The sequence below is a fragment of the Anolis sagrei genome, chromosome 5 (assembly GCF_037176765.1).
Source record: "Anolis sagrei isolate rAnoSag1 chromosome 5, rAnoSag1.mat, whole genome shotgun sequence".
NCBI lineage: Eukaryota > Metazoa > Chordata > Lepidosauria > Squamata > Dactyloidae > Anolis > Anolis sagrei.
In genome coordinates this window covers 7,866,982-7,880,812 of record NC_090025.1, presented here as the reverse complement: position 1 = coordinate 7,880,812, position 13,831 = coordinate 7,866,982, and the positions used below count along the sequence as shown (strand labels likewise).

Below are 13,831 nucleotides of genomic sequence, written 5' to 3'. Positions count from 1 at the left end.
CCATAGGTGCCATCTAGGGACACACACTTCTCCCATCTTTTTAAGCAACTGTAAACACCTCACTTGTAGAATAAGGGGGATGCAGTCGAATTTCAAAGCCACCGGAGCATGCTTCTTCCATTTGGGCAACAGTTGACTTGTGAACTGGTGCACTGTCTTGCAGAAGGTGAGAAGTGGCATGCTCACCTTTGTGAGCATGCCACTTCTCTTGGTTTTGATGGCCTCCTGCAATTTCTGCAGCAGTGAAGCCTAGTATATCCCAGTGATTATGGTTCCCTTTGCTAGGAAATCCATCAATACTACTCCGTGCTGCTCCCAAAATACTGTGAGCATGACCTTGCCTGCTGAGAGTTGGGCACGTGCCTTCTTTGGAGGCGGTGAGTCCTGATGCTTCCATTGTATCAACTGCACTTTAGTCTCAGGATCACAGTGATAGGTCCAGCTTCCATCCTGTGTGATCTTTGGGGAAAAATTATCTGTTGTATTTTTGGTGGTAGATGCTGCTGGTTTTCCCCCCAGGTCTGTTGGATTTTTCGGTATCCTGACTATCTCCTGTAATCTTGGAATCGTGGAACCTTGAACCTTTGGACTGGCTTTTGACTACGGTATAGGCTCTTGATCCCTGGACTTTGTTTATTTGACCACTGGACTGAACCCTTTTGATTACCGAGGTTTTTTTGCTAACAGTTTTTGTTTATTCTGTGGCTGGGTGCTATCATTATGTTTTGGTCTATTAAAACAGCCAGCAAGTAAGTGCTATTTTAGTTAAACTCTTTGATAAAACTGGGAGTTTGGTTAATCTCTACCTAAATAAGGTAGAGCTCTGGCAACGTGACATGTGAGCAGCCAGGGGACCCGGCAAGTGGATACCTTATGCATGTGAAGATAGTTTTAGATTATTTTTTCCACAGACCCCACACTAATCTTTACATTTTGGGCTAGGTGGTAAATGGTTACGTGGTGATTTTCTGAAATGGCGACCATCCTTGCAGGATGGTATGTTCATCAATAGCAGGGTAGGGTCACCCTGGAATTGGAGCTGTTTGCACCAAAGTCTGACTACATTTGAATTGATGATGCCAGTCCTTGACTACATAATATGATGGGGAATCTTCACCATAAACCTCTTCCATCTCATCGAATGTCTCCTTTGGTGTGCAGCCTTTCAAGTAAAGGAACTTGAAGACTGCCCTGCCTTCCACTGGGCCCATTATCAAACTCACACCACTTCAGCACCTGTCAAATCCAAGACCGTTAACAGTTCTGAGTTGTAAATTGGCATATAACCTATAGAGACTTATATCATTACACATTTGTAGTTTCAGCGTCCTGTGATAAATAGAAGTGGGTCAGGGGACATCTTTAATGAATGCCCCTCGTATCTCTGCTGCGGACAAACAGGCAAGGAGATGCTTGTGAGACCGTACTATACAGTTAACAACGTCTTTCACAGCAAAACTTAATAATAATAATAATAATAATAATAATAATAATAAATGTTATACGCCGCCACCATCTCCCCAATGGGGACTCGGAGTGGCTTACATGGGGTCAAGCCCAGACAACATGTTACAGCAAAATAACACCAAAACATAGACAATAAACAACATCATCAAAAGTACATAGAAAAATATATATATATACACACAATAACAAAATAACATCCCAATAAACACATTCACGATAAAACCTTCTTTTTACAAAGTCTGCACTGAAACAGTGGAAAGACTGGGGAGACAGAAGTGGAAAGAGAGAGAAAGGGAGGAACAGGAATGAATGGATGGAGGGTGTGAATGCAAGAGAAAGGAAGTCCTGGGTGTCTCTACCAATCCCATCCATGACTGGCACAGAGCTCTATGGGAGTGCAGGCCAAGGAAGGCTCCCCTGTCCTTCTCCAGGCCACTCTGAAGCTCACCTGTCTTTCTTCCTCCTGCCGCAGCCGCTCGTCCTCTTTACGCCTCTCCTCTTCTCGCTTCTGCTCAAGTTTCTTTCGTTCCTCCCGTTCTGCTTCTTCAGCCTTCGATATTTCAGCAGGTGGGGAAAAAGCCAAATAATACTCCTCAGAAAATCATACAATTCAAAAACTACAATTCATCCCAGTACTTTTTAGAAACATTGCCATATCTAACCATACTGGAGATTCTTACTCAGAGTGTGGTGGACTCGCCATATTTGCAAAGGATGGATGGGCATTTTTTCTAAAGCAGTGGTTCTCAACTTGTGGGTCCCCAAGTGTTTTGGCCTACAACTCCCAGAAATCCCAGCTAGTTTACCAGCTGTTAGGATTTCTGGGAGTCGAAGGCCAAAACACCTGGGGACCCACAGGTTGGGAACCACTCTTCTAAAGGTTGTGTATTCCTGCAAGGCAGGTGTGGTTGGATTAGATGGCCCTTGGGATGACTCCCACCTCTTAAGGTTCTATTATTTTTATTGTACTGCATTGGGTCGACACTATTAAACGTATCCTTCCTTCAAGGAGCCCCCGGTGGGACAATAGGTTAGACCAGTGGTTCTCAACCCCAGATGTTTTTGGCCTACAACTCCCAGAAATCCCAGTTTACCAGCTGTTAGGATTTCTGGGAGCTGAAGGCCAAAAACATCTGAGGACTCCAGGTTGAGAACCACTGGGTTAGATGCTTGTGCCTGCAAATAGCCTCTGAGTGTCTGTCTATATGTGTTGTGTGTCTATGGCATTGAATGTTTGCCATGTATGTGTACATTGTAATCCGCCCTGAGTCCCCTGCGGGGTGAGAAAGGCGGAATATCAATACTGTAAATAAATAAATAAATAAATAAATAAGCAGGACTGCTGACCGACAGGTGAGCAGTTCGAATCCGGGGAGAGCAGATCAAGCTCCATCTGTCAGCTCCAGCTCCGGTTCCCTATGTGGGGACATGAGAGAAGCCTCCCACAAGGCTGGTAAAAGACATCAAACATCCGGGCATCACCTGGGCAACGTTCAATAAAAAAGGACTCTTCCTTCATTCAAGGTGTGGTGTGATTAATGATTAGAGGGTCCTGTTCCTGCTCTAGGGTGCAACAGATGTTCACATGCTACTAACTGGAGGAATTCTGTTCAAGGATGTTCCTTAAAAACAAGGCACAGGACTTTGTGTACAAATTAAAGGGTGTGTGGTGGGGGAAGATCACAGAATTAAAGAGCTGGAAGAGACCCCCAAGGGCCATCCAGTCCAACCCTCAGCCATGCAGGAAAAATATAATCAAAACACTCCCAGCAGAAGGCCATCCATCCTCTGCTTAAAAGGAGCTTTTCTTTAAAGCAAAAATGAGTTTCTGTTCATATATGCTATTGAAAAATCCCAAACACAATCCCTTTTGGGTTGCTGTGAGTTTTCCCAAGCTGTATGACCATGTTCAGATGTTTCACCCATATCTATGGCAGGCATTCTCAGAGGTTGTGAGGTTTGGGTTGTTGTAGGTTTTTTTCGGGCTATATGGCCATGTTCTAGAGGTATTTTCTCCTGACGTTTCGCCTGCATCTATGGCAAGCATCCTCAGAGGTAGCGAGGTCTGTTGGAACTAAGAAAATGGGTTTATATATCTGTGGAATGACCAGGGTGGGACAAAGGACTCTTGTCTGTTGGAGCTAGGTGTGAATGTTTCAACTGACCACCTTGATTAGCATTTGATGGCCTGGCAGTTGTTTGGTGTGGCTTGTTAGTGGCCAGGGTGGGACAAAGAACTCTTGTCTGTTGGAGCTAGGTGTGAATGTTTCAACTGACCACCTTGAATAGCATTTGATGGCCTGGCAGTTGTTTGGTGTGGCTTGTTAGTGGCCAGGGTGGGACAAAGAACTCTTGTCTGTTGGAGCTAGGTGTGAATGTTTCAACTGTCCACCTTGATTAGCATTTGATGGCCTGGCAGTTGTTTGGTGTGGCTTGTTAGTGCCTTTTGTTGAGATGTGATTAGATGTCCTTGTGGTTTGTTGGAGACTGGGCAAGTGAAGTTTATGTACCTGTAGAATGTCCAGGGTGGGAGAAAGAACTCTTGTCTGTTGGAGGCAAATGTGAATGTTGAAATTGGCCAGCTTGGCTAGCATTGAATGGCCTTGCAGCTTCAAAGCCTGGCTGCTTCCTGTATGGGGAATCCTTTGTTGAGAGGTGTTAGTTGGCCCTGATTGATTCTTGTCTGGAATTCCCCTAATTTTTTGAGTAAATCTTTATTTACTCTTCTGATTTTAGAGTTTTTAAAATACTGGTAGCCGGATTTTGTTTCCTTTTGCTAGTAGGAGTAGCCCATGCAGAGGCAAAACTGCCCCCTTGGACCCACCAAACTTGCCCCCCTCTTTGGCAATACTCACCTCTCGCTGAGCCTTCCTTGCTTGCTTCTCCTCTAACTTCCGCTGCTTTTTGGCTCCAACCTTCCCAGAAACCTGGAACTCAGCTGCTTCGGTGTCCTCATTCTCCTCTAGGTTGTGTTATTAAATGTTTAAAAAGAGAAAGAGAAAGAAGAGCAACAGCTCATTATCAAAGTGATCCCACCCCAGGGGGCCCGTCCAGCTGATTCCACCATTAATCTTTCAGGAAACTTCTGTTTTTTCCAGGAGGACTTTCGAGAGAGAGAGAGCGGCTAGGGTCCTGCGTTATTCATGGGAACAGTCCTGGCTGGTTTTCAGATGAAAGCCTAAGTGTAACCGTTATCAAAAACCATTACTTAGCACACTTTATATATTTTTTTTATCCCAAGTTACTATGACAACTGTTCATATTAGTCAGAGAAATGAATTTAAAATGTGTAAAAAATGGAGACTGGATGCAAAGTTGAAATCAAAAGACAATGAACTCCAGAAGGGAAAGGAATCATGAATCATTGAAGTAAAAGGCATAGCAAACTCCCCTGCAGCACTAGGAACCAATGCTCAAAGGCATGCTCAGGAGAGTTAAGGTGAATTCAAAAGGAACATACCAGTCCCTTTTCTGCAATATGTTGTCTCCACCATACATTTTGTTATTACAATTTACATAAGTGTTTGTATCTCTCCCGGTGGCACGGCAGATTCACTGGGCTGCTGAACTTGCTGACCAAAAGGTCGAAAGTTCGAATCCGGAGAGCGGGTGAGCTCCCACTGTTAGCCCCAGCTTCTGCCTACCTAGAAGTTCAAAAACATGCAAATGTGATTAGATCAATAGGGACCGCTTCTGCAGGAAGGTAATAGCGCTCCATGCAGTCATGCTGGCCAGCTGAACTTGCTAACTGAAAGGTCAACAGTTCAAATCCGAAGTGGGGTGAGCTCCCACTGTTAGCCCCAGCTTCTGCCTATCTAGAAGTTCAAAAACATGCAAATGTGATTAGATCAACAGATACTGCTTCTGCAGGAAAGTAATAGCACTCCATGCAGTCATGCTGGCCAGCTGAACTTGCTGACTGAAAGGTTGACAGTTCGAATCCAGAGAGCGGGGTGAGCTCCCACTGTTAGCCCCAGCTTCTGCCAATCTAGCAGTTCGAAAGCATGCCAATGTGAGTAGATTAATAAGCACCGCTTCTGCGGGAAGGTAATAGCGTTCCATGCAGTCATGCTGGCCACATGACCTTGGAGGTGTCTATTGACATCGCTGGTTCTTTGGCTTAGAAATGGAGATGAGCAGCAACCCTCAGAGTCGGACACGACTAGACTTAATGTCAGGAGAAAACTTTTACTTTTACTATCTCTTATAAGGGGTTGGTTGAATCTCCTGTTTGCCTGTAAGACCACACCTGGAATATTGTGTCCAATTCTGGGCACCACAATTGAACAGAGATATTGACAAACTGGAATGTGTCCAGAGGAGGGTGACTAAAATGATCAAGGGTCTGGAGAACAAGCCCTATGAGGAGCTTCTTAAAGAGCTGGGCATGTTTAGCCTGAAGAAGAGAAAGCTGATACTCTCACTCTAGAAGCGACCAGAAGCGACTTGCAGCATGCAAACAAGCAAGCAAAACAACCAACGGACCTTTTCAGGACCAACCATGACACTTGGAATAATACCTGAATACAATCACAAAGTGTTTCTGGACGTTTGACCATTTCAAACTGCCCCAGACAGGTGTCACTTGAGCGACAAGACTTGACTGGTCAACCAACCCTTGACTGAGTCCGGATATGTCTGCGGCTTGTTTCACCCACGCTGCACTCCTCTGCTGCACTGAAAGACTCAATGAAAGCAGTGCCATGCCTTTGAGATTACTTCAAGGGGGTTCGGTAATTTGACAGAAATTATAAGCAGCCTGGCCTGAAAACATCAAAAGCATTTTTTCTGATTTCATTCTTTTTGAAATGCCTTCACACTTCAAAGAGATACACCCTAAGTTGAAAAGTTCAGGGCTGTCAATTTATCATCTGCGCACCCACCAAATGTAATCATGAATTCAGCCGGTGCGCGGTTACGACAGAACAAAGAGGAAAAGTTCTACAATTTTTCAAAGTGGAAGAGCAGAGCGCCCCATCAAAAAGGAAAAAAAAGGAAAAAGGAAGGCATCCAGGGGTTGCTTGCTCATTACGCGCTGCCTGTTTCCCAGCAAAGAAACATCCTTGATTTTGGCAGGTAGAAAATTCCACCTGACAGGAGAGAGTATGCAGGTCAGGTAAGGGGCAGCGCTTAGCTTTAGGGCTGATCCAGAGAGTTTGAGGACCCAGGCGCCTTGTGGGGTCGCAGCAAATTGCGATGAAGTTGCAAATGCGGTGTAGAAAGCCCCAGGTTCACCTTCTCCCCAAAGCAAAGCAGGTAGCAAAGCTGGGTGGACCTCTGGGAAGGAAAAGATAGTTTGTATGGGCTAAGAAGTGGCCTGAATCATGATAATAGCCTATATATGTGTTGTGGTTCAGTCTGAGCCTGAGGTTTCTGAGCTTGAGTTTCCTCAGGATGAGGAGGATGATGGGTTACAGATTTCTGAACATGTTCCGGTTAGTGAGGCAGATGAACCAGACAGTGTTGATTGTGAAAAAGAGACGGCATTTCTGTTCCCCAGAGAAAGGAATGTGGCTTTAGATAAAGATAGTGAAACTTCACAGCTCCAGGTGGAGGCTCCTTCTGGGAGCTCAGGACCTCTTGGTTCCCAGGTTGACCAGGCCCAGCAGGGCCAGGATAATGAGCTATCCGGCCTTGAAGATAGTGGAGAACTGATTAGACAGGACCGTTTACAATTAAAGAGTTCGCAGAAGCGCACGCCTTGCCAACAAACGTGAAGCTGAGGTCAACGAAATGCTTTCATGTTGGGAGAACATATTTAATGATCTGGAACAAGGGCATTCTTTGTCAGTCCAATGTTGCTTATACCCTGTTAACTTCTGTGGAAATACCTTGGCTTTTGCGGAAAGCTTCTAGCTCTTTGGGACTTTGATTTTGATCCTGATTTTTGCAGACCTTGTCTTACTGCCATGGACTCTTGTTTAACCAATGCTAAAGGACTATGGTCCTCCAGATGTTTTGGACTTCAGCTCCCATAATTCCTAAAAGCTGGTAAACTGTCTGGGAGCTGAAGTCCACAGTTTGAGAACACTGCTCTAGTAAGTATACAGTAGAGTCTCGGTTATCCAACCTTTGCTCATCCAATGTTCTGCATTATCCAATGCAGTCTGCCTCCTACCCGGACCAACAACTGTTTCAATACATTGTGATGTTTTGGTGCTAAATTCATAAATATGGTAATTACTACATAACGTTAACATGTATTGAACTGCTCTTTCTGTCAATTTGTTGTAAAACATGATGTTTTGGGGCTTAATTTGTAAAACCATAACGTAATTTGACATTTAATAAGCTTTTCCTCAATCCCTCCTTATTATCCAACATTTTCACTTATCCAACATTCTGCCGGCCCGTTTAAGTGGGATAAGCTGTACATAATAGTATATTTTTATTCAATTTAATGGTTTTCACTAATGTCCCAAGACCTCTTGAACATGAGAAGGCAGGATGTGCACTCTGAAAATCACTGTTCTCAACCTATGGGTCCCCAGGTATTTTGGCCTACAACTCCCAGAAATCCCAGCCAGTTTACCAGCTGTTGGGATGTCTGGGAGTTGTAGGCCAAAACACCTGGGGACCCACAGGTTGAGAACAATTTTTCTAAATCAGGGGTCCTCAAACTAAGGCCCGAGGGCCAGACACGGCCCTCCAAGATCATTTACCTGGCCCTCGCTTGGGGTCACCCTAAGTCTGAAATGACTTGAAAGCACACAACAACAATCCTATCTCATCAGCCAAAAGCAGGTGCACACTTCCCATTGAAATACTAATAAGTTTATATTTGTTAATTTTTTCTACATTTTAAGAGTTTTTTGCACTACAAATAAGATATGTGCAGTGTGCATAGGAATTCATTCAAATATTTTTGAAATTATAATCTGGCCCTTCAACAGTTTGAGGGACTGTGACCTGGTCCCCTGTTTAAAAAGTTTGAGGACCCCTGCTCTAAATGAACCATCACACAAGATGAAACTTATCTCACTGGCAATGGTTACCTTCTGACGCGTCCTCTGCCTGCTGCCGCCTCTGAGCCAGCAACCTGTTTCCCATGTTCCTTCGGCGCCGGGGCATCCCCTCGCCCCGCTCTCCGGTGAAGGGCTGGGGCCTGGCTGCTGCTGCGGCCACCACTTGCTGCTGGCGGTCTTCATCATCTAAACAAAAGACAGATATTTTAGTCTGCTTCCAGCCTTGGGTTGCTTTTTTTAAACCTGTGATGCTACTAATAAAAATTTAAATGGTAAGGTCAAGTTTCCAGACTTATCTAAGAAAGTGTTGAAAAAAAATCTAATATGAAGTTCACATTACAACCAGCGGTCCACATTCACTGGGATTAGGGATACAGGTCTCCCCACAAAAGTGAAATACCAAGGTTTTTTAAATAATGCTATCTTTTGTTAGCAGAAAGAACATGTTTCCCATGCCCCTTCCACACACCTGTATAAAATCCCACATTATCTGCTTTGAACTGGATTATATGGCAGTGTGGACCCACATAACCCAGTTCAAAGCAGATATTATGGTTATTTATTTGTCGTGTCAGGGCAACCAGTCAATTGTATTACATTTCTAACAGAACAAAACAAACAAACACAAAATTTGCAAACTTGGTAGTTGATTAAATGTCCTTTGACCAGTATCTGGCTGCTTGGAGTGCCTCTGGTGTTGCCGCAAGGAGATACCCCATTGTGCATGTGGCAGGGCTCAGGGTGCATTGCTGCAGGTGGTCAGTGGTTTGCTCTTCTCCACACTTGCATGTCGTGGTCTCCACTTGGTGGCCCCATTTCTTGAGGTTGGCTCTGCATCTCGGGGTGCCAGAGCGCAGTCTGTTCAGCACCTTCCAAGTCGCCCCGTCTTCTGTCTGCCCAGGGGGGAGTCTCTCATTTGGTATCAGCCATTGATTGAAGTTCTGGGTTTGAGCCTGCCACTTTTGGACTCTCGCTTGCTGAGGTGTCCCAGCGAGTGTCTCTGTAGATCTTAGAAAATTATTTCTAGATTTAAGTTGTTGACGTGCTGGCTGATACCCAAACAGGGGATGAGCTGGAGATGTCTCTGCCTTGGTCCTTTCACTATTGGCTGCTACTTCCCGGCGGATGTCAGGTGGTGCAATACTGGTTAAGCAGTGTAATTTCTCCAGTGGTGTAGGGTGCAGACACCCCGTGATAATGTGGCATGTCTCATTATGGTTTATCTGCCTTCATATTATGGATTATATGGCTGTGTGGGCCCTAGGAATCTCTAGGTTGTCCAGCATGACTCTATGGTCAACTTCTGTGAGAAATTGAGCACTGAATCACTATGAACGACCTAGAGATCCCTGGAGAGGAATTTGATCTAGTTATATTTAGGGCCTCCGGCATGACACTATGTTCAATGTCTGGCAAAAGTTGACTATACAGTTGTATTGGAGGTCTAAGGGATTCCAAAAGAGAACCTATTTATAATCAAATCCAAAATTATAAGATCTGCAAACATCAAACTCACGATGGTCCCTACGTCCCACCTCATAATCTAAGATCATCCGGGGAGGCCCTGCTCTCCGGATGGTATTTCGTTTTATGGTGCCATGAAATACCTCCCCAATTAAGTGGTGCCTAATTTTTCTACTCACCACTCACAGGAGTTTTCAAACTGCTTAGGTGGACAGTGAGCTGGGCTGAAGGTTGGGTGCTCACCCAGACCCAGGCTTCGAACTGCTTACTGGTGTGATTTATTGCTGCTGGTGATTAATCAGCTGCGCTAAAGCCTGGCCCTATTTGAAATGTTCAGGACCAGAAGATTTTGAACTTGCATATCTATAAGGAAGTATTTTGAGAGGCGGGATCCAAGTCTCACATTAAATTCATTTATGTTTCATATGTGCCTTATACACATGGCCTGAAGGTAATTTTATATATTTAAAATTCTTTTTTTTTTTCATGTAGAAAAGTTTGTACACACTGAATCATCAGTAAACAAAGGTGTCGCTAGGTCAACCATATGGATATTTGGTTTTGAATTTTATGTATCTGGTTTTGTTATGCTTTTGTGTTATATTGTGTTTACTGTATTGATGGGCATGGCCTCATGTAAGCCGCACTGAGTCCCCCTGGGGGAGATGGAGTGGGGTATAAATAAAGTTTTATTATTATTACTAGCCGTCCCCTGCCACGCGTTGCTGTGGCCCAGTCCGGTGATCTGGGAAATAAAGTAATGGTTTCTAATATCCATAACTACTTTATGCTTGTGGGTAAACAGTGTTCCTTGTTGTTTCTATGTCAGTGTTGATGTGGAGATTGTCTGGTTTGCCTGCTCTGGAACATGCGACATATAATTGTCCTTCTTCAGGGGTCCCTTTCAAATCTATGATACTATATCTGTGTATGCGTGTGAATCAAATATATCTATCTATATCTATGGCTGGATGGCTCTTCGTCAGGAGGGCTTTGGTTACGTTTTCTTGCCCTGGTGAAGGGAGAAGGACTGGATGGCCTTAAGTATGGTGGTTCTGTGTGGGAAGTTTGCCCCAATTCTGTCGTTGGTGGGGTTCTGCATGCTCTTTGATTGTAGGTAAACTATAAATCCCAGAAACGTCAACGCCCAAATTTCAGGGTCTATTTCCTCAAACTCCACCAGTATTCACATTTTGGCAAATTGAGGATTCGGCCAAGTTTGGCCCAGATCCATCATTGTTTGAGTCCAAAGTGCTCTCTGGATGTAGGTGAACTACAACTCCCATACTCAGGGTCAATGCCCACCAAACCCTTCTAGTATTGTTTTTTTTGGTCATGGGAGTTCTGTTTCCCAATATTTGTTCAATTCCATCATTGGTGGAGTTCAGAATGCTGTTTGATTGTTGGTGAACTATAAATCCCAGCAACTGCAACTCCCAAAATAAGAAAATCAATTTTTTGAGTGAAGGACATACATTGGGTTGTTAGGTGTCTTGTGTCCAAATTTGGTGTCAATTCGTCCAGTGCTTTTTGAGTTAATACCACAAACAAACATTACATTTTTATTTATATGTTGTTGTTCATTCGTTCAGTCGTCTCCGACTCTTCGTGACCTCATGGACCAGCCCACACCAGAGCTCCCTGTCGGCCGTCACCACCCCCAGCTCCTTCAAGGTCAGTCCAGTAACTTCAAGGATGCCATCCATCCATCTTGCCCTTGGTCGGCCCCTCTTCCTTTTACCTTTTACTTATTTATATAGATTATTTATATAGATTATTATTATTATTATTATTATTATTATTATTATTATTATTATTCTATTTTAAAATTTTGGAGTACTGTATTTTAAAATCCCAGAGAAGGGCAGCTCAACCAGCATTACAAAACATGTAGAATCAGCTGTCAAAACGGCATGAAAAGGTTGCCCAAAAGAGTGACGTTCCATTCTGGATATGCCTTCAAGTTGCTTGTCAACTTATGGTGACTCCATAAATCTCACAGCTTCTTTGTAGACAAGACATAACCAGAGGTGGTTTTGCAGAAATATAGATGCACGCAAATGTCCCAAACATGCAATTCCATCAAATAAGCTATACTCCATAGACATACTTGGCAGGAGTTAGTTACTCCGTGTTTTTTTGTGTGTCTTATGTCAGGAATACCCTGGTAAGAGCTGTCAGTGCATATTACCACGTTCAGCCCCGAGTCACAAAGAAATGAACTACCTTTTGAGTTTGATTTTTTTTTGTTCTGGAGGTTTGATGTTACATCAAAAAAAGGAAGAGGAAAGAGAAGGCGCTGTTGGAGGGATAGATTGGCACGAGCTCTGTTTGTAATATGTTATAGTCTGAAGGCGGTGGTTCAAGAAAGAATTGCTTGCCATCCTGTGTCCTTTTTGAAAATAGAAAGCTATCAGTCATTCAAAACTATCTCACATGCTAACTAGAAACTCACACCACCGTTAAAGAAGAAACAGTGATGAATGTCAGTTTAGAATACTGAAATTATTTCCATTCTATTTTTAAATTGTTTGTACTGATTTTAGTGTAAGCCACCAGAGATTTGATTACATTGAGCAAAGCAAAAAAAAGTTTCATAAAATGAGAAAAAGCTGCTGCAGTGAAGACGAATTGCAATTTACACATTCTATTTGAAACAATAAAAGGCAAAATTAACAGGATCACCAGTGGTTGGTGAGTCGTGGTCATATAATAGTTTGAATGTTTGACTGTGACTCTGGAAGACAGTGTTCAAATCCCTGCTTGGCCATGGAAACCTACTGGGTGACTTCTGACAAGTCACAATCTCTCAGCCCCAAAAGGAATGGAATCACAAACCTCTGAACAAAGTCTGTCAAGAAAACCCAATGTTGGCTTAGGCTTGCCGTAAGTTTGGAAACAATGTGAAGGCACACAACAACAACACCTGTGGCTGGTGTATCTTTCTTTCTCCCTGTCTCCTTCTAACCTGATTTCAGATAAATTTGCATCCATAAATGATAACAATACTCATATAATAGAATCATAAAATTGGAAGAGGCTCCCAAAACCCATCAAGTTCAACTCCCTTCCATGCAGGAAGATATAATTCAAGCCCTTCCAACAGATGATCCCCAGTCTCTGCTTAAAAACCTCCAGAGGAGATTCCACAACAATTCGATATGATTGATGGAGATCCATCACACACATCGCTAGGATAGTATAGCTAACTTTAAAACCATATATATATATATATATATATATATATTCCTAAAGATACTGCTTGTCTAGATTCTCCCTTTGTATGAATTTTAGGCGAGCTGTCCATACAATATCAGTTTATCTAGCTTATCTCCAGATAGGCAACATTGCCAAAATACTGTATATACTTGAGTATAAGCCGAGTTTTTTAGCCAAAAAAGCCTCCCTCAGATTATACTCCAGTCAAGGTTATTTATTATTTTACTCTATTATAATTATTATTATTATTATTACTACTACTACTACTACTACTACTATTACAACTACTAGTTATTATTTTACTCTTTTTATTATTGTTATTATTGCCTTTATGATCTACTCTATTATTATTACATTTATTATTTTACTCTATCTAGTATTATTATATTTATTATTTTATTCTATTACTGTTATTAATACATTTGTTATTGTACTCTATTTATTTTACTGACACAAAAGCACAGTATGTCACAGCAAATGAGATCTCTATGCTGGATTTCGTATCACAAAATCACAAGTTGAACACTTCCCAAGCGTCTAGGACTGTGTGATGTATTTTCGAATGATGCGCGCAGATCCAAGTGAGGTGGCCTTTTGCAATTGACAGATCGTGATTTTGTTAATGTTTATTGTTTCCAAATGCTGGCTGAAATGTTTTGGCATGGCACCCAGTGCGCCAATGACCACTGGGACCATCTGTACTTTGCAGTTCGATT

The 13,831-nt window shown here is 42.9% G+C and overlaps 1 protein-coding gene across 1 annotated transcript in view; it reads right to left on the bottom strand.

The window, feature by feature from the left end:
- DDRGK1 (DDRGK domain containing 1) overlaps positions 1 to 13,831 on the bottom strand; it is a 33,413-nt gene that overhangs the window by 15,063 nt on the left and 4,519 nt on the right. The window contains exons 2-4 of the mRNA XM_060779443.2: positions 8,463 to 8,618; positions 4,323 to 4,429; positions 1,916 to 2,017 (exon numbers count right to left, since the gene is read on the bottom strand). Of these exons, the coding sequence (XP_060635426.2) occupies positions 1,916 to 2,017; positions 4,323 to 4,429; positions 8,463 to 8,618 (365 nt within the window). The remainder of the gene's footprint in view (positions 1 to 1,915; positions 2,018 to 4,322; positions 4,430 to 8,462; positions 8,619 to 13,831) is intronic.